This window comes from Salminus brasiliensis, chromosome 1, assembly GCF_030463535.1.
Source record: "Salminus brasiliensis chromosome 1, fSalBra1.hap2, whole genome shotgun sequence".
In the NCBI taxonomy this organism is placed as follows: Eukaryota; Metazoa; Chordata; class Actinopteri; order Characiformes; family Bryconidae; genus Salminus; species Salminus brasiliensis.
Window position 1 is genome coordinate 12251290 of NC_132878.1, and position 18635 is coordinate 12269924.

At 39.5% G+C, this 18635-nt stretch overlaps 3 protein-coding genes across 7 annotated transcripts in view; 1 reads left to right on the top strand and 2 right to left on the bottom strand.

The window, feature by feature from the left end:
* Nucleotides 1-1639: 1639 nt before the first annotated feature.
* ift22 (intraflagellar transport 22 homolog (Chlamydomonas)) lies at nt 1640-6679 on the top strand. Its single transcript, XM_072668295.1, has 5 exons — nt 1640-1990; nt 3333-3415; nt 3528-3617; nt 4630-4832; nt 4991-6679. The coding sequence occupies exons 1-5, from the start codon at nt 1952-1954 to the stop codon at nt 5137-5139; spliced, it is 564 nt and encodes a 187-aa protein (XP_072524396.1). The 5' UTR covers nt 1640-1951; the 3' UTR covers nt 5140-6679.
* atp5l (ATP synthase, H+ transporting, mitochondrial F0 complex, subunit g) lies at nt 5596-9325 on the bottom strand. The gene is made up of 3 exons (XM_072668423.1): nt 9181-9325; nt 6862-7022; nt 5596-5786 (listed from the first exon to the last, which is right to left on the bottom strand). The coding sequence occupies exons 1-3, from the start codon at nt 9230-9232 to the stop codon at nt 5688-5690; spliced, it is 312 nt and encodes a 103-aa protein (XP_072524524.1). The 5' UTR covers nt 9233-9325; the 3' UTR covers nt 5596-5687.
* Nucleotides 9326-12197: 2872 nt separating this feature from the next.
* nherf4b (NHERF family PDZ scaffold protein 4b) overlaps nt 12198-18635 on the bottom strand; it is a 111682-nt gene continuing 105244 nt past the window's right edge. For 4 of the 5 annotated variants that reach the window (XM_072668963.1, XM_072668796.1, XM_072668879.1 and 1 more), the window contains 4 exons: nt 15330-15526; nt 14875-15114; nt 12701-12925; nt 12198-12606 (listed from right to left, as the gene is read on the bottom strand). In XM_072668963.1, coding sequence (XP_072525064.1) covers nt 12562-12606; nt 12701-12925; nt 14875-15114; nt 15330-15526 — 707 coding nt within the window. In that variant the 3' untranslated portion in view covers nt 12198-12561. Of the gene's footprint in view, nt 12607-12700; nt 12926-14217; nt 14333-14874; nt 15115-15329; nt 15527-18635 lie in introns of those variants that run through there. The other variant, XR_011978297.1, reaches the window with a different exon arrangement.

An 18635-nucleotide genomic window follows, 5' to 3' on the forward strand; every position in this document is an offset into this window, starting at 1 on the left:
TATTAGTCCTGATAATTATCTGGGTTGGGTTTCCAGAAAACATCTGAGCCCAAAGATGATGTTCTTAAATGGTAGAGTGAGCACAAACTGAACACTCTCTCTACCAGTAAGGATGATTTCAACAGTAAAATGTTTTTGGGAAACTGGGCCCTGATAAGTCCAGTTTGTTTTTGCTGGAAAAGTGCAGATAAGACCTTACCCCAGGGATTGAAGGGGAGTCCCATCCCTCTTTCAAATATTGCATGAAACCCAATGGTTAAGATGTAAATAAATTCGTTCAGAATGGTTTGTATACTGGTAACATGTAGCAAAATCCACCAACTGACTTTATTTACATTGGAGATGATAAGAACAGAGCCATTCTGTTCCAGAAAATGTATTAATTGAGTATTTTGGCAGAATGGTAAGAGTTGTGTAATATTTTTCATGGGGGCCAAAATCCCTTAGTAGCACCCCTGTACAATGTACACACAATGTGTCCTCCGCATTTAACCCATCTGTGGTAGTGAACACACACACACACACACACTAGTAAACTAGGGGCAGTGAGTACACACACACCCAGAGCGGTGGGCAGCCAACTCGAGCGCCCGGGGAGCAGAGAGGGTAAAGGGCCTTGCTCAAGGGCCCAACAGTGGCAGCTTGCCGAGCCCAGGAATCGAACCCACAACCCTGTTATCGATAGCCCGGCGCTCTAACCACTGAGCCACCACTGTCCACTCTAACGTCCAGGGAAGGTTTTCTGCTAGATTCTTGATACTCATTGATAGGTAGATAGGTAGGTAGGTAGATGGATGGGTGGATGGATACTTTACTGATCCCAAAGGAAATTTAGCAGCCAGTAGCAATTGCACAATACAGCACAGTAATACAATAATAACAATAAATAAAATGAATGTAAAACAAATAAAATAAATAAAAATAATCTGACATGAAAGGCAGTGCCGTTATAAAAAAAAAAAAAGGAATTAAAAATGTGCAGGAGGAGTGGGAATCAGCAGACAGATGACGATATTGAATATGTGCATATATTGGTATTTAAGTAAAGTGTCGGTAGTGTCCAGGAGTGCAGGTGTACAGTAAAGTGTTAATAATGCAGATTAAACCTATGATTAAACATAAGAGACTCGGTCCTCATCTATCTCATCTATCCCCCCACTGGGAAGAGCTGCAGAGCCTGATGGAATGAAACTGGTGTGAAGATTTGATTGCATTCAGCAACAAAAGTGTTAGTGGGGTCAGGATGCTGGATGATCACCACCCCACCTCATCCACAACACCCTCATCTTTCCTCAAACGTGACTATCCCACTAATAAATCTTACATTTTCGTGGTCTGCCCTCTGTTGGTGTGGACCTCTGAATTGCAGGAGCTTAGTGCTACCGCCTTTGCTGAAACTGCAACTGCGTGTAAACACGGAACCGTTTCGTCTCAGATTCAAATAAGTAGGTATGAGTTTATCTTAAAATAAGTTACACATTAAGAGTAGTTACTTGGACTCACACGCAACGATCAGCGCAATCTACATGTGTCCTGTGCGCAGCTGAAGGCTGAAAGCAGGCTGGTAGTCTGTCTACAATGCAGAGTGGCGAATCTGTGGAAGTGAACGGAGAGAGTCGTTTACAACGCGGCACCTTGACAACGAGATGTGTACATTAGCGCTGGCTAGCGAATTAGCTTCTGTGGTTGCTAACGCTAACGGTTAGGTTTAGATGTGAGGGCAGTTTGACTTCGAGGATTTTTCGTGTATTGTTTTCTTACACGGATTACTATGCATTTCACTCACCAAGACAAATCTAACACCGCGGACTTCACCCAAAACACTGTAGCTAGCTAGCTAAATAACTAGCTAGCTACGTTAGCTATAGCTAACTGGCTACCTAGTCATCTAGCTAGTTAGCTAGCTCACGTAAACAGAGTCCACTCTTCTGTCTCTCCTAACTTCTAAAAGATGTTAAAGGCAAAAATACTCTTAATTGGACCAAGCGAGGTAAGCAGGAGCTGAATCTGGATCAGGGTTATGAAGCTAAACATGTTTATATTTCGAGAAAATATGTCGTTATTATGAGATGTTCTAAAAGCAACATATTCTGTCGTATTATAGGAAGTATCTCGTTATTAATATCTTGTTATTATGAGGTCCAAACACAAAGCATGTCGTTATTATAACAGACGTTTCAAGTTTCAGGTTTATTTGTCATCTGCACAACGTGTGAGGACATGTATGCATTGAAATGCTTGTGGTGAGGCTCAGGTTGATGCTCTACAGGAGGACAAACTGTATACATACTAAACATATTAAAAATAAAGTTATATAAAAATTATATTAGCTATATAAATACAAAATACAGAATATACAAAGACAGAAGGGATCTGTAGAAATGTTTGATATGTACATTTATGAGACAGGTATAGTCTGAGAGAGAGAGTGGAGCTAAATATTAATATGTATGTTTATGTCTTCCTGTTGTATAAAGTGACTAGTGATGTTGTCCATAGCAGTGATATATATATATATACTGTATTAATCATAAAGTGACCGAGTGCAGGGTGTGGGTAGAACATCTTGTAGCTAATTAAGAAAGAATCTTGGGAGATAATATGTTGTCAAAGGGATGTAAATACAAGAAAGTATCTCATGATTTATCAAAATTATGACCCAGTATCTTGAAATTATGAGGTAATGTCAATATCTTGTTATTATGAGATGTAAAACATGTCATTATGACAGAATACCTAATAATTATGAGAGAATATTGTGAGATACGTTGTACACATTTCATCATAATTATGACAGAATATCTTATGTTGTAAAAATGACAATAACTATAACAAAATATCTTACAATTACAAGAAAGTATATTGATATTATGAGACATTAAAATAACATTCTGTCATAGTTATTACAATATATTGTAATTATGAGACAATATCTCTTCATGAGGAGATTAATTATGATTTTAAGAACATGTAACATTATTATGTGATATGATATAAGCTAGTATTAACATGTTGCTTGATATGCCCTGTTTTAAACAAAGCAAGATTTATTTAGATTTAATAGTTTTGTTTTGTTTTTGTTTTTTTTACATCTGTGTTTAAGGTTCTTCATAGTGTTTGAATACTTATGAAAATACAGTGACACATTACCTCATATAAGATATTTTCTTGTGATAATGAGATATTTAATATCTCAATATCTCAGAGTTTATTTAATAATTACAACATAACATCTCGTAATAACAGCATGCTGAAGGTTGTTTTTATTATTATTATTTTGCTTAGCAGTGATATTTTTGGCAATGATTGTGCTGTAATGTTAACGTTGACAGTGTGGAAAGACCGTATTGGCAAATTTTCTGTCTGACACGGTGGAGACGACTGAGACAGATTACAGTCCGACACAAGGAGTGAGGTGAGACTAATACGAAAACCAAATATCAGATAAAACAGAAATCCAATTTAAAGAACCCAGAATCATATGATCTGTCTCTCAACATGGACACATATGCTGTTGTCTTTGTAAGGATACTGGAGTTTGAGTCACAAAATTTGGGAAGCGGTTCCAAAGACTCTGCCTGCGATGTGGAACTGTGGGACTGTGCCGGAGATTTCAAGTGTGTGTTCTTTCCATTTGCCTTTAGTTACTTTCTCTCTTACACAGTAAAGGGGTCTTTATCATGAGCAAGTGCCCACATTGAAACCAAGTTGAAACCAGTTCATCTTAAAATAATGAAGTTAATGCACGTAGTATTTTTGTGCTGGATTACTTTTTTTTGCAGTAGTGATTCAAAGAGGGATCCAATAAGATGGACAACTTTGTGTCCAAGTTCAGCCTTGAATATAACATCCAGATCAAATGTAGATTAAAAGGATCTTTCTAAATTTCAAAATTATAGTCTACATTTCTGCAATTACAGTTTCTACTTACCACAGCTATGAAATACCACAGCTATGTTAAGGATATGTCATGCTGGCAATATAACTAGTTAAAATAGGTACAAATGTATAGGTCCGATATTATTGCTAAGAACATTTTATAGTTTACACCTCAAAATTAGATCTTGCTGATGGCATGTTAGGCTAAAAGGGATTGAGATTTTTCTCATGAAGTGCATGTAGCTTATTGTATCAAAAACACTTAATTTTCTACATGATTTTCTATTTTCCACCATCTATTGATCACTTAGATTTAAACAAGCTGTTTTGTTCACTGTGTCTTTAAGACTGAGATATGTAAACGGCTCAGTCCTGATTGGTTGCCTTTAATTGCACCCTCAAAAAACAGTCCATGTTGCAGTTTTAATGGATGGGGTGTGTGTGTGTGTGTTTATATTTATTTTAAGTTGTTGACATCACAATATCAGGGAATTCAAAGCAGGTTGTTTTTGCAGAGGGAAACCAGCTGTAAGCTCATATTTACATTAAAAAAGCTGTGAAAATTCAGTTTAACATGAACTTTTAAAGTTCTTCTCCATAACCTTACAATATTGATAATAGTAGAAATCAAAACATCATGTCTTATCACTCAGTTTTAAAAATAATTCATTGCTATTTTTTAAAATTGCAGTATTAGACATCCAAGTCTGAAGGTTTGAGTTCTTATCACTTGCAATATCATTAATACAGGTTTGAAGCATGCTGGCCAGCTTTGATGAAAGACTCCAATGGGGTGGTCATCATATTTAACCCTGATGTTCCAAGTCATCTCAAGGAAGTGGAAACCTGGTACTCCACATTCATCTCCTCACAAGGCCTACTGGCAGGCCAGTGCCTGCTCATAGCACATCATAAACCTGGTAGTGGAGCGGATACGTCACGCCCTCAGTTAGGTAGGTATGCAGGCAAGCTTAAAAACTAAGTAGTTGGTAAACCTGTGTTGTCCTGTTTTTTTTTTTAATTATTATTATTTAATTTGGTTTCTCACAAAATAGACAACAGAGCACTGAGCATTAGAAATCCATGTTCTGGGTGTTTTCCCTCCATACAGCTTCTCAGTTGAATAGGCTGCCCCTTATTCACTCCAACCTAGAGGAGGATGCTGAAGATGTACGACAGGAGTTTCGCAGATATCTGGGAAACGTTGTGCAGACGTTGTCGGAGAGCCGAGACCGTGAAGAAATGTCCATTATAGCATGATCTTTTAAGTCTATTCAGTGCTTTTTGTATACAGACCTTCTACGAATTGGGTTCTTCTGTGATGATGGATTTGTGGTTTAATAACAGCTTGTTGAGTGCAGTGTAGTCCTGGGTTCATCCAAATACCAACAACTTTAACTCATTGCTAAGCAAACCAAATTTAGTATAAGTGTGCAGTGCAGTTTCTGCATTATACTTTATTGTAGTTTTTACACTGTAGTCTAAATCCGGCTTTGTAAAACAGGCCATCTCGAGCCAGACTAGAAAAACAAACATACCTTAAAAAGCCTAGTCACACCAGTCATCAAACAGGGCAGGCCTTAACCTGCATATACTAATAACTCAGGTCATGAAGGTGATTAAGAAGAGTTAACTGAATGGAGATCCGTGTATGTGAGAATTTATCAACAGATGACATTGCCCATCTTTGTACTGTGTGTAAAAGACTTCAGACTGTTTGTTGGTTAACAATAGACATTTATTTAGTTCCTGGATTCCAAGAAGTGCTAACTTAATACAAAGGAACAAGCAACAAGGACAGTCCACATTTACACATTATAGCCAACAATGCCTTTCTTGCCAATGATCTCGCCAATGTAGAACCACATCAGAACTTCTGTGGCAACAAGGCCATTCCTGAAAGCATCCTGTGGAAAAACAGAATTATTTAGTGGTTAAGGTCATTGTACTACAAAACAGCCTCATGAAAGCACAGAGAAGGTTTTACTTTTACTTTAGTGAAAGTCAAAATCTTAGTCTGAAGCAACAGTGACACTTGAAAGGTTCTCGAAGTATCTTAATGTAAATCTTACTCAATTATAATTAAAATGAGAACAGAGTCTGAGAATGCGATCAGCATTGGACACTCAATGCAACATTAAGTACAAATCTTCCAATAAGACTTTAGTATAGTAACAGCATTTTCCACCCTTAAGCCCTCAGACTGATTATACTCTCAAATGTAGAACACAACAGACTAGCGGTTTTATAGACCTACTACCTGATTTAACCACAACTTAATCCACGCACGTTTTCCCAGTATTCATTATAAGCCATTTAAGCGACAAGACTTGTCTAAGAGTTTGACAGACAGAAGGTCGTATTAAATCCATTTTCTTCAGTCAATGTAGTTTCTGTCTTTGTTCATGACTTCAAAGTTAATCTAGTTGACAAACGTCAAGCTGCAGTTTATCTACCTGGAAAAGGCTGTAAGCACCACTTATGGTGCACTACACTGTGCAAATGTCATACCCATTTGAGTTCTTATTTGAGTGTTCAGTTGAGTGAAGGTTCAGTACATTTTAAGTACTGCAATGTGGCAACCAATTCTCTGTTGATACTTTCAAATCTTTATTTAAAAGAGATTTAGATATTATAGAATAGGAGGTCTATACACATTATAGACATGCAGGTAAGCTGTTTAGTTCAATAATGTGTCTCTTATGCTTTTAAAAGCAATAAACAGAACCTATTTTCTGTTCATTTTAGACAGTTGGGCTGTTTTGTATTTTTCACCTCATTTACTAATAAAAATCCAATACTGAATCCAATACTGTAAATGTTTGCATTTGATGTTCAGACACTACAGTGTTTTCTCTCCCTGTACTGCACTTGGGATCAGTGTTAATCAAAACTCTGGCATCAACCCCATCACAGATTACGACCTGTCTGAAACACACACCATGTCACATTACTGTAAACGTTCTGAACGGGTGCACTCACCCTGACTGTGGTCTGACCGAGACGTCCAGACTGGAAGGCTTTGATCAGGTCAGTGACACCTGCCACTGCCTTGGGGATCTCAGCTGGGGAAGGGGGCACCAGCTCAACACGGGCGTAATACCAGAATGTTGCTAACCGGGGCTTGGAGTAGGTCACGGCAGCTGCAAAAATGAACAAAATGGAAATCATGTTCATTCATCCACAAAAGTTTTTGCTGCTTCCAATAGCAATAGTGCACACTAAGGTACACTGAGGCTGCTGAACACTGGAGACACTGGTCACTACAGGGCTGAATTAAGACTGCTGTAAAGACTGCTATTAAAACCATGTAAGGCTTTTTTTTCCCCCATTAGCATAGTCATGCTTCAGCCAGGAAACTGATATTCGATAAAGTTCAGAAGTGCAAATTAGATACATCTTAAACTCTCAAGAATGAGTTTTTTTTTTAAAACAATATTCTCCATCATTGTTTACTGACCGATAGCTTCCACTGGGACCATGCCAGAGGAATTCCACAACACACATTTTTAGTGATGTGGTAGGATTGCTAAAAGGTTTAATAAACAAGCAAATGCCTTAGAAACCTTTTTGTCAGATGATCAGCAGCAATATTAAGTAGGCATGTAAAAAACATAACCAGGTTACCTACCCTTTCCCTACATTTGGACATTTTATCAACAACAAAAAAAACAAAGTGCTGAGAGTGGCTAAAAATATAGATATAGATAACACAGGAAATGGCACTATTGGAAGCAGATTTTGAAAACTTCTATCTAAATACTTGGTACAGTGTTTTATATTCAAGTTTTTTGCATTACATCCAATTAAACATGATTATTATGCTATCTGTAGTGAAATGTGTTGGTCTTTAGTAGTTCTTAAAGCACTGATATCCTTTAAGATCAGTTTAAGATCATCAAATTAGGGCTGGGCAATATGACTGTTTTAATCGCACCGCAATACACAGCATATTGAGAATATTGTAAACACTGATCACCTGCAGGTTTATTTAAAAACAGTGTAATTAGACTAATTCAATTAGACGAAGAGCAGCAGATGTTAAATAAAAATAACTGCATTCAATAAGGGAGAGTTTCTGAATAGTAGTGTATAAGAATCTACATCCCTACTGATGCATTTAGTCTGTAAATAAATGCATCATCTATTCCTACACCAAATTGCCCACCTCTGTATTGCATCAAGAAGAAAACACTACATTAAAGATCGGTTTATGAGAATGTACCATCCTGAAGGTCATTTGTTACACATTTCAGCAAAATCTGTCTTGTCTGATATCTGCACAGCACAGTCTTCTCAAGCTGGTAGCCTAATCTTTTTGACAGTTGCAATGGGCATCATGCCTTCGGTAACCTCTAGATTTTAGGGGCATCATGCCTTCGGTAACCTCTAGATTTTAGGGGCATCATGCCTTCGGTAACCTCTAGATTTTAGGGGCATCATGCCTTCGGTAACCTCTAGATTTTAGGGGCAGAGGTGGCTCAGCGGTTAGAGCGCCGGGATATCGATAACAGGGTTGTGGGTTCGATTCCTGGGCTCGGCAAGCTGCCACTGTTGGGCCCTTGAGCAAGGCCCTTTACCCTCTCTGCTCCCCGGGCGCTGGAGTTGGCTGCCCACTGCTCTGGGTGTGAGTGTGTACTCACTGCCCCTAACACATGTGTGTGTGTGAGTGTGTGTTCACTACCAGATGGGTTAAATGCGGAGGACACATTTCACTGTACTTACAGTGACAAATACGTGCACCTTTATCCTTTACCTTTATCCTTTAAGGAGCCAAGGTGAAGGAACCCTTGATACTCTTGGCAGGACAGAGCACACAATAGACAGCACTGCGACCTTTAACATTAGCCGTGAATGTGTGTAGACTTAAACACTAGAACAGCTGTACAAACATCATATAAAGCATGAGATCACATTTTTACTAAACTGAAAATAATATCGCGGGATATCGCGGTATACCGTATTAATGAATATCAGCACATGTCTAATAGCAGCACAGCCTTTCGTTCATGGCCAGCTAAACCTTTTAAAAATGTGCCAAACACTAAAGCTCTAGGAAATAAAAATGCAGTTTAAAATAGGCAGTTAAGGTGTAAACTTAGTCCTCGTAGATATTAGAGAATAGCTTGATGTCTTCTGGGCCTTCAGCGCCCGAGCTGACAGATCTCCATAGCTTCTCCCCGAGTCGCCGCGGCCATTGCTCTCCTGCAGGCACAGCCGAGAGAGGCGCTAACCGGCTAAACAGAAGCCGCCCCTCGACAAACGCACGCTTTAGCTCAAACTAAACACAAAGAGTCTCACCCCCAACCAAAGTAGGTACTTTGGCAACCAGTTTCTGTACGGCCTGTGCCATGGCTGCTCGTCAGAGAGATGTTTCTTGCCTCGTCGCCACACTCGCTGCCCCTTCAAATGAATGTCACCTACAGCGAAGGACCTCTACCGAGAGAGAGCGCTAAACAAGCGCCTGACACAAACTGCGCACAGGCTTACAAAACCCGAAAACAGCCAAACCACTGTCCCAAAGGGTACCTCGACTTATTATATCAACGTGTGAAATACAAGCAGACAAAGTGTTACGGAATTGCTGATAAAATTGGTCGATGAGTTTAGACATGTAGCTAACAGTTGGGACAAGACCAGGGCTGAGGGAGGACCCGTAAGGCTACGTTCCAAATAGACGCATAGTGCACTGTTTGAGTAGCCCTCGTAGTGCACTATGCAGGCTGGGAAACATTTGGGAACCGGCCTAGGAATACAAATAGCTCATAAAGCATCACGGCAGATGATAATATTTAGAGACTTGAAACGACCCCTTGCTTTAATAAATCGCTTCTTTTAATTTAGCTAACAATCCGCCACTCTCATTTCTCATTTCCATTCGCCCCCTAGATATCAATAGGTCGTTCACTCTGTTTATAGTTTCAGGCAGACGGAGGGAACACTTTATGAAATTGAGGAAACGATTATTAAAATTACACGAATTAAAGTTGAAAGGGTGTAAATATTATTCTACATATCTAAGCATAATTTACACTATATGAACAGTAAAGTATTGGGGCATTTACTCATTCATTGTAGCTAGCTACTGTCCAGGGAAGGCAAGGAGTGTCAGTAAGGTCACGATGTTGGATGGTCACCACCCCCACCTCACCCCAACTCCCCATCTTATCCCAAAAGTATTGGATGGGGCACCATCCATCATTCCATAGAACAGTACTTTGTGGCAGAGTGGCAGGATGTCTCTACAGGGACTAGACAAGCTGTGTGTATCTGTGTCAGTAATGAGTGCAAATTAAATACTTTAGAAATGGATGTCCACAAACATTTGGACATGTAGTGTATCAGTCAGGAAAGGATGTCAAATCAATGTATAAGACTCTGGGACTCCAGCCAAGCTCAAAAAAAGAGTGAACCTATACAGTAGCCAGTGTCCAGCCTGCCAAAATCCAGAAACGTCACAAATAAAACAGGACAAACATAAAAAAAAATGTCATGTGTCACTTGCCTCAGATTAGATCCGTTTCCATGTTTCCACCATTAGAAAGAGGATGAAAGAAATGGTCTCTATTGGAGAGTTGCACTGTAAAAACCACTAACCTAGGCTCAGCGGTTAGAGCGCTGGGCTATCTAGGGTTATAATAGGGTTGTGGGTTCGATTCCCGGGCTTGGCAGGCTGCCACTGTTGGGCCCTTGAGCAAGGCCCTTTACCCTCTCTGCTCCCCGGGCACTGGAGTTGGCTGCCCACCGCTCTGGGTGTGTGTGTACTCACTGCCCCTAGTTCACTAGTGTGTGTGTTCACGACCACAGATGGGTTAAATGTGGAGGACACATTTCGCTGTACAGTGTACAATGACAAATACATGCACCTTTACCTTTACTAACTGCTTACCAAGAGGAACATAAAGGCTTGTCCACATTTACCAAAAACAGCTTGATGACCCTCAAGATTTTTGGAATAATGTTTGGAATAAAGTCCACCTCTGAATAGCTAAAATAGCTGAATAGCTAGTCAAAGTCCAGCTCCAAGCTGGGCAGTTCATCCTTTCATTCATTCCAGCCCGATGGTGTTGCAGAAGGATGGCCCAAAAGTCTTCCAGAAACACATATGAGATCTCCAGTTGTAGAAAGCATTTTCTTTTTAAAAACGCACTAACATTTTAAGCAACATTATGTAGTATTTGTACCATAAAATAATAGCTTCAAAATTATTGTGATACTCCATTGGCCTGTAATGAGGACATATGGATGTAGTCCAAAAGAACTACATCCATATGATGACTGGTGCTGGGTGCACAGGCTCAGCACACTGCTAACAGCACTGTATGTAACTGTGGGCATGCCACCATTCACGAGGACTGTCTAACACTCAGTAATATTTGTGTAAAATCCACAACAACCACCTCAGTCCACATGATTCTTTGACTTACAGTGACACATCTGTAACTCTCAGCTTGTCCAGAAATGCATGTATATAGTGGGTGTAATAAGGGTGGCTCAAAGCGTGAATTGCACTTCCTGACTGTAGGGGGAGTCCAGGGCCACGGATTATCAATTCTTGCAGACATATAAAATAGATGAATTCTGCTTTTTCTGGAGTAAAATGTTTCAAAAATCCCACTTTCCTGTATGTTCACTCATGTACAGGACTGTGATGTCCATCACAATATAATGGGGACATTTTTGATATTATGCATATTAGCCATTTGTCAAATGCAGTGAAGACAAATAATTCCCAGTCATGTTTATTCATGTTTATTGGATGTATTTATTTAATAACTTTATTTTTAATGTGTAAATAATAGTACACTGTAGATACTGACACTGATCTAAAGCATATTTCTTTACTTGAAATGTAAACAAATCTGAAGGAAAAACTGAGATCATAGCTTTTAGGAGAAGAAGAGACATCTGCATGCTTATTTGTAATTTAACAGGCATCACAGTTGCCAGTTACCCAGCTAACAAGTCTGTGTGGGTCCTGTATGGGTGGCCCAACTGAGAACCAAAATGTTGTGTCCTCGGGTTCCACGTTGGCCCTGCATCTAGGACCAGGAGGGGTTAAACATGGGTCCCATGTTGGTTGTGCACTGCATATGGGGCCTAGTTAGGACCTATGCTAGATTAAGCAGGCTGTATCGACGAGTCCCATTTGGGAGGCCTCACTGCATCCCAGTAAAAATGCATGTACAAACCCACTCAGCGCCCATGCCCACCTGGAGCCCACCTGGAACCCATCTAGCCCACGTTCCACTCATGCAAGCCCAACATGAGCGTGTTGGCTGGGTAGTAAGATACCATCAATCACAATGTAGCACAGCTTATGGCAAATATGACCCTTTATTTCTGCATTATTTAGGTACTTGGTTTCATATTACTTTTTAATTTAAGATCTCGAGTGATGTGTAGATAATCACTGAGCCTGCACTCACAGACAAGCATAAACAGATCGTCACAGAGATGGCTGGTCAAGAAATCATGAGTATCCCAGGCTCACTCTTCCTCAAAACAACAGCAGAGTTTTATTGCAACAGTATTGTTGAGGCACTCGTCTCAATCCCCCCTGTCTGGCCACGGTCTGTCCCAGTGATGTTAGATGGCTTCTCAGCACAGTTCTCCCATGGAGCCCAATTGTTTTCCAAAATCCTCAGGATTTTGGATCCTCACTTGTGTTTGTCTCAGGGATTAGAACAGAGGCTGTGTGGGAGAGGGGTTCACATTCTCCTTTACCTGCAATAAATGAAGTTGCTTCTGCTTTAATATTTGTATGTGTGTGTTTGTGCTTGTGTGTCTGTGCGTGAGAGAGATTGCCTGTATCTCATACCTCAGAGGCCTTTATGACTTTCTCAGCAGTGATGGGCTTTCCGTTCTTCTTCATCCACTCATACCCTGGTCTGTCCACCACCAGCATGGACAGAGAGTATCCTCCTATCTTCATGAGCAAGATCACATCTTCCAAACACTCTTCTTCTACATTCTGTCCATTCACTTCCACCACCACATCACCCGGCAGGAGGCCAGAACTCTCTCCCGGACCCCCTGGTGCCAGCTGTATGTTATAAAAGAATTTAAGGGGTTATTCAAATAATGGAATCAACATTTAATGGCCACCTTATCGGAAATATTAACTATAGTGTTGCATTTCGTAGGTTTCCAATAACCATCTATCAGTGCAGAGAAACCACCACTGGACCAACTACACTATATGGACAAAAGTATTGGGACACCTAATAATTTGGGACACCTACTAATTTATCCCAAAATCAAGGACAATTAAGAGTTAATCCAAGATTCTGGAGCATTGGTGTGAGAATTTGATTGCATTCCACGAACAGTGCGCTAGTGAGGTCAGGATGTTGGATTATCACAACCCCACCTCATCCATAACTCCCCAACTAATCCCAAAATTATTAGATGGAGCACCAACCCTCATTCCAAAGAACACAGTTCCACTGCTCCACAGCTCAATGCTGGGGGGCTTTATACCCCTCTAGCCAATGCCTGGCATTAGGCATGGTGCCAATAGGTTCATGTTTATATGCTCCAGAGGGTTTTATGATACTGACAGTACTTCTCCACAGGGACAAGCTGTATGTGTGTGTGTGTGTGTGTGTGTGTGTGTGTGTTTATACATCTATGTCAGCAATGGGAGCAACTTATAATAGGTGAATGCATTCATCAGAATGGGGGTCCACAAACATTTGGACATGTAGCATATCTGGTAAATACACCAGATAAATTTTACCTTGTATATGTAACAGAATTCAATAGCTTGAAATAGACCAGTAGGCCTCTGCCCCCTGATGGACCACAGTGGTATTGCTAGGGGGTGTTGGCTGTACATGTTTATTACATATAGACAGATGTTATACAAAATATGGCAACTACTACTGTTATAATTATCTACAAAATAAGGTTGTTTATTAATCGGTTTATTCAAATTTAAGTAATTCTGGACAAGAGTGTGAGCCAAATTCCATGTAAATATAATAATGCAGTAGTCTTTAGTGGTTGGTGTAGTGTAGTGGCTAACAACACCACACTTCCTGTGGCAGGGTTTAATTCCCCAAAAAGGGCAAACACAGCACACTATACCAATAAGAGTCCTTGTTCAAGTCTCCTCACTCTACATTCTTTTACCTGTGTAACATTATTGAACTGTAAGCGTCTCAGAATAAGAGTTGCACCAAAATGGCACACAAGTAAATGCAAAGTGAGTGATTTACACAGTTTACATTCAAATTTTTTAAGTAGTTTCACATGAATAATAAAATATTCATTATCAGTGTTAAATTGAAATTTTGTCTTTTTATGTCCTAGAAGTGTAATTAGTTACATCACCAGCTGACAGTAGTTGTCTGTATCCTGGCAACGTCATGACGTATTGCTGTCTTTGAAGTGCGTCTCAAACGCACTTCAGGGTCCTTCATCATAACACTGCCTTCTAAGGTCCTCACTTACGAGACAGCATAGGGAGCATAGTATCAAGTCAGCTGCTTTCCGAAAAGCTCATCATTTTAAATATGTACTCCATATAGTATACAATGTACCATAAAAAAGTGTGTACAAGCAGAGCAAACATTTGTGATACCATATATTTGTTTTTTTAATTTTAAATAACATTTTAGAAAGTAATACTGATTTAATTTAATACATATTTTGCACCATTCTTCTTGGTCTATTCATCATGAAATGTTCACGCAAAGCATTTTATGATGTAACTCAAATTACATCAGAAAATATCAACAAATCTATAAGTGAACAAAGGTATAAGTCATTGGTTTCACAAAGGTTTCTCTATTACCCAACTCATTAAAAAGCCATCATCCTGAGCGAATGATCTGGAATCTGAAAGGTTCACAGTGTGCTGTGATTCCGTGCAAAAAATTTTTTTTATCATGTTAAAAGGCACGTGGAGACTGTGTATGTGTGTGTGTGTATAATATCTGGTTGAATAGAAAGCTCTTATTAGAGGGATCGGAAGGGTGCATACTGTACCTGGTTGATGAAGATGCCAGGTTTCTGTTGGATGCAGCCCAAATGGAAACCAAAGCCCACAGCTCCTCTCTGTAGCACACACAGTCTGAGACTGGGCTCGACCAGAGGTTCCCCCTGAGCTTCAGTCCGGGGCGCTGGCAGCTTGATCACTGCTGCACTCTGCTCAGGTGCAGCAGACTCTTCTTTCTGCTCTTTAGAAGAGCTATGGTCCTCAGTGAAGAGCAGAGGAGACAGACCCAGCTGAGGATAAACGTCAAGCAGAAAGAACAGAATAAAAATAAATATTGATAAATAATAATTCATTTGATTTTAACTGTCATTCAAATCTTTGGAATGACCTATTACAAGTATTACCCTAAATATTTAATATATATTTTATTATTAAAAATAATATTAACATAATATTATTATATATTAAACACTACATTCCTGATTTCTCACTAAAGCTCACCCACCATGGTATAGAATTCTTGGCCGTGGAGGGTCATAGTGGTGAGGGTGACCTGTTGTCCACTCTGTCTAAATCTGCTGACCACATTCTCATGACTTAGGCATTCAGTGGACTCCCCGTTCACCTCCAGCAGGAGCTCCCCATCCTTAATACCTGCCAGCTCTGCTGGACTGCCTGCGTCCACCTCCCGCAGCATGTGAACTGCAATCACACACACACACACACACACACACACACACACACACACACACACACACACACAAACAAACAAGGGTATGATGAATAATTTTATGGGAGGTCACCAAGAATCCAAGGGTAACATCTGAGGACCTACAGGTTTCTCTTGCATTGAGTATTGTCAGTTTTCATAAATGTACCATCAGGCAAACGCTGAACAGGAAAAGTGTACATGGCAGGACAGCAAGAAGGAAGCTGCTATTCTCCAGTATGAACACTGCTCAGAACCGGCCCAAGGCATACTCGATGTACTAGGATGCTTAGGGCCCCAAAGCCACCAGGGGGCCCCCAAGAGCACCAAGATATTATGATAAAAAAAATCTATTTTATAAATAACATTGAATAATATTAATTAATATCCCAAATACTAGGTTAATCAGTTCCTGCTATTGGCTGATACCACTGTTGCAGACAAATACCACATATGCAGATATGCACTGCTTGAGTGGTCGATAAAGGCCCAGGTGCTTTAACATATTGCACAATATCTCTCTTTGCAAATCACTTTTTAAAAAAAAAAATTCAGCTCCCACCTTCCCACTTCCTTTTTTTTTTTTTTTTTTCTGGCCCAGGGAGAAAGGGAATTGCACAATATGCAGAGGTAGTCAGAGTTAGGGGACCTGACGATTATAGGTGCCTTCCTCAGACTTTTGCACATCTGTTCAAAATTGAAAAACAAAAGAAATCAAACTGGTTAACTTTTTAACTGATAATGGATGCATGAATTCTACATTGTACCAGTAAATTCTACAGAAGAATGTCAGGGTACCAGGGTAACTGTGAACTGAAGCTAAGCCATTGGTGGGTCATGCAGCGAGACAATGACCCTAAGAACACAAGTATGTCTACAAACAATGGTTAAAGCAGATGAAATCCAACATTTTGGAATGGTGAGAACCTAACCCAATAGAAATGCTGATCTAAAAAGAGCTGTTCATGCAAGGAATTCCACCAATATCGCTGAGTTGAAGAAGCAAAACAAAGAAATGTAATGTTGGATAAAATTGCTCAATAAACAAATGTAAAAAGTATAATGTTTTCTGGCATTTGTTTAATTGGGTTCTGTTTATCCATTTTAAGGCTTAAATGAACATCTGGTCACACCTGCTCATTTAGGTGTACTGGGACAGCTGCTCATTCATTGTTTCTACTGAAATAAATGATATTAAAAAGAGTTCATCCTGCTCTTGCTGGAGTAACTGTGTCTACTGTTCACAGAGAGCTTTCTACTAGATTTTAGGGCAATTGCTGTGAAGATTTAATTTCATTCAGCAGCAAGAGCGTTAGTAAGGTCAGGATGTTGAACGATCACCACCCCACCTCATCCCCAACTCCCAAACTCATCCCAAAAGTATTAGATGGAGCACCATCCATCATTCCGGAAAACACAGTTCCACTGCTCCACAGCTCAATGCTGGGGGCTTTATACCCCATCTAGCCCATGTCTGGCATTAGGCATGGTGCCAGTAGGTTCGTGTTCATCTGCTCCAGAGAGTATTATTCTATTGCTTCTCTACAAGTACTTCTCTACAAGGACTAGACAAGCAGTGTGTGAATGCATTCATTAGAAGGTGTGCCCACAAACATTTGAAATACATGTAACATACAGTACAAGTTTTCCGTTTTCCTTTAGTCGTACACCACCACTGTTCACAATTCTGAATCTGTATGTGTTTCTAGAACAGAGCATTTTACACCAAACCACCCTGAATGACTTTGTTACATCTCAACAATTCAGTTGAGTAGAAATTGAGGCTAAATCAGTGGAATTGCACTGTACATTTGATCAAAATAAAAAACAAAAACAAATAGAAATCCCATCTGTTGTGTGGAAATAGAAGTGTTCATGTAACATGAGTTAAATAACAGATGTTGGGTTAGGTCCTATTTAACCTAAAAACACAAAGTCAGTTATTAGTTTGACTAAATCTTGGTAAATGTTCCAGCTAGCAGAGAATGTAATGTAACAGAAATAAGGTTCCAGGAATGGTGTGTGAAATGTGTGAAGTAACAATGGATTAAAAACCAACATTATTAGAACGTTTCTTATGCGTCCTCCCTGTGAGAGAAAGCGTAATACCAAAATAATGAAACAATACAAACATTGATTTAACTGATACATAATCACACTGATAAATAATATTTCATGAATGTGTGATAAAACATTTTCCAATTTCCATTTTCAATTATTTAAACACAGAATTGATTATTTTCTGAATTTACACTGATAATAAAAACATTTAAGTGATGAACTTGCATTGCTTTTTAAAATATGCCTGCCAAATGTGTACAATTTGTAATGTGTAAAAAAGGCTGATGTACCAAATATATATATAATAAAATCAAAACGTTATATTAAATATATTACAAAATTATATTTTAAAAAATGGTCTTGGAATGTCAAGAAAACAAAGGTTGTTCATAAAATGTTCTACTAACCAAAAATGTCTAGCTGGGTTGCTGCGATACAGTTTAAGTAAACAGAACTTATAGTAGTACATTAATAAACCAAGAATTTGAGTCTAAAGTTCTGTTAACTTACCATCAGAAGCTCAGAGTACTTTAAATTGTATTTCAGGTGAATTACTTCCTACTTCCTACAGCTGCTTGCATCAGATTCAAAACCCTGATGCTGGCCTACAAAGCCAAGAATGGACCAGCCCCTCCATACTTGATGGTCAAAAGCCAATCAGTACCTGCTGAAGACCCTCCTTTTCCAAGAGTACTTAGACAAAGTGTAGTGTAGTGTTGAGTATTATAAGATAAGATAAGATAAGATAGTCCTTTATTAGTCCCGCAGTGGGGAAATTCTCAGTGTCACAGCAGAAAGGGATAGCAAGACACTCGACACAAATTGCACATGGGAGGGGGGGGGGATCTTTGTTCTCTGAACATGAACATGTGTGTGTAGTTAAGTGTGTGTGTATGTGGTCTTCTGGGAGCAGTGTTGGTTGTGTAGTCTGACGGCAGCAGGAAGGAAGGACCTGCGATACCGCTCCTTCACACACTAGGGGTGAAGCAGCCTGTCGCTAAAGGAGCTGCCCAGTGCTGTCAGAGTCTCATGCATGGGGTG